The sequence below is a fragment of the Malurus melanocephalus genome, unplaced genomic scaffold, assembly GCF_030028575.1.
Source record: "Malurus melanocephalus ecotype Western Australia unplaced genomic scaffold, MMel_1.1 scaffold_208, whole genome shotgun sequence".
Classification (NCBI taxonomy): Eukaryota; Metazoa; Chordata; class Aves; order Passeriformes; family Maluridae; genus Malurus; species Malurus melanocephalus.
In genome coordinates, this window is record NW_026623440.1 from 1,272,744 (window position 1) to 1,274,538 (window position 1,795).

General features: G+C 62.0%; 1 protein-coding gene across 3 annotated transcripts in view; it reads right to left on the reverse strand.

The window, feature by feature from the left end:
• Positions 1–1,545, reverse strand: part of CABP1 (calcium binding protein 1) — a 28,005-nt gene extending 26,460 nt beyond the window's left edge. Inside the window, exon 1 of one of the 3 annotated variants that reach the window (XM_057373874.1) lies at positions 943–1,545. In XM_057373874.1, coding sequence (XP_057229857.1) covers positions 943–1,545 — 603 coding nt within the window. The remainder of the gene's footprint in view (positions 1–942) is intronic. The other 2 variants (XM_057373873.1, XM_057373875.1) reach the window with 2 other exon arrangements.
• Between the last annotated feature and the right edge of the window lie 250 nt (positions 1,546–1,795).

Genomic DNA, 1,795 nt, shown 5'->3' on the forward strand with positions numbered 1-1,795 from the left:
AAAGAAAGAAAGAAAAGATTTAATGACAACAAACTCCAGAAATCATAGTTCTGGTTTAATCAATCATTTCCAGGGCTGGAATTTAGCCACCCAGGCTACTGGTTTATACCTATAATTCTGCTTATGGAAGATTGCAGTTACATTAATCTTCCCAGAGATTACATCTTCCAGTAACATCCCTAGATGTCTCTAAAAGAAAATCTCAAACTCATCTACCTCTGCCTTTTCATTTTTAGAGAGCAACYGTGTTGGGTAATTTCACTACCAAAAGCAACTAAAAGTGACAGCTTTGTACCGAAAGAGCTTGCAAACACCAAAAGCATCCGTTCCATCCTAACATAGTGACTGGGAAGGCTTCGGAATTGGGTCAGGATTTTTTTGTTGTTGTTGTCCTCCCMACTACCTTCTCCTGATAGCTTCTGCCATCAGAAATGATTCGCATGCTGATTGTACAGAAATGTACCATAAGAAGATGTAAACAAATACAGCAAAGCAAGGCGAGGAGCCAGAGTGACGGAATCTAATAAGTAAATAGCTTTTAAAAATCCCCTTCTCTGAGTCTCACCCTCGGCAGGCAGAGCCACAACTTCCCCCGGCGACAGAAAAAGCACCGGCACTTCCCCCGTCAGCACCACCGAGAGCGCCCTCCGCAGCGCCCGGCGGGGCAGGCGGGCGCCGAGGGCTCCGACCCGCGCCCCGTCTCCGGCGCGGAGCCTTCTCAGGGCCGACCCCGCAGCGCCCCGGCCGTGCCGCAGCGCCGGGAGAAGTTCGGCAGAGGCAGCCAGGAAGCAGTGCATTTACAGCTGCGGGCTGCGCCCGGGGGCACGGGGGGCTCCGGAGCGAGGAGCCGAATGTCCGTGAGCTGCAGGAGGAGGGGGCCCGGAGGGAAGGCGGGTGGGGAGAGAGGGAGGGGTGGGTGGCGAGGGGTGCTTCTCCCCTTACCTGGCCAAAGACCGAGCTGAGCATGGGGTGCAGCTGCTGGATGAGGGGATCCGCTTCCACTGACCGATCGCTGCCGCTGGACTTGGTGGAGCACTTGCTGCTGGATTTGGACAGAGGTGAAGCGCCTTCCGAGAGCTTCAGGGACTCTCTGCTGGACCTCTGCCTGTGACTGAAGAAAAAGTCCTCCTCTGCCTCCTCCCCATCCCTGTCTGAGAGCTGATGCTGGTCCTGGGGGTGACCGTGGCTGGCGTGCGGCGGGAGGTGGTGATGCTGCCTGGATGTCCGCACCGGTTCCTTGCCGCTGCCTCTCCTTGGACCTCCTTCCGCCGGCTCGGGCTGGCTCTCCCCCCGTCCATGTGACAGCTTCCCCGCGCCCCTCGCTCCGTCCTCCCGGGCGCCCGGGTGGCAGAGCGGCCTGCGGGCACTGGGCTCCCCGGGGAGCTGCTCCTGGCTTAGCTCCCTCCCCATCTGCCCGCCTTGTCCTTTGCCGTCCCGGACGCGGCTGCCGCGGGGCTGGGGTTGGCCGCCCGCCGCCCGCCGGCTCCCCGCCGCCTTCAGCAGCGAAGTGCGGGACTCGCTYTTCGCCATGGAGGAGCCGCTCATCGCGGGGCCGCTAGAGCCGCATCCCCGGCCGGGCGGAGCGCTGCCGCTGCGGGCAGGGCTGCGGCGCGCTGCTCACGGCATGTCCTGCGGAGACCCGCTTAAATCCCGCACCGCGGCCCATGTGACAGAGCAGACAAAGGCCGCGGCAGGGGCGCTCCGGCGGGGGCTGGCGGGCACCGTCCCCCCCCTCCGGGGCTCCCCCACCCCGCGCCGCCGCCGCCTCCTCTCCAGGTGAGCCGGGGCCTCCCCC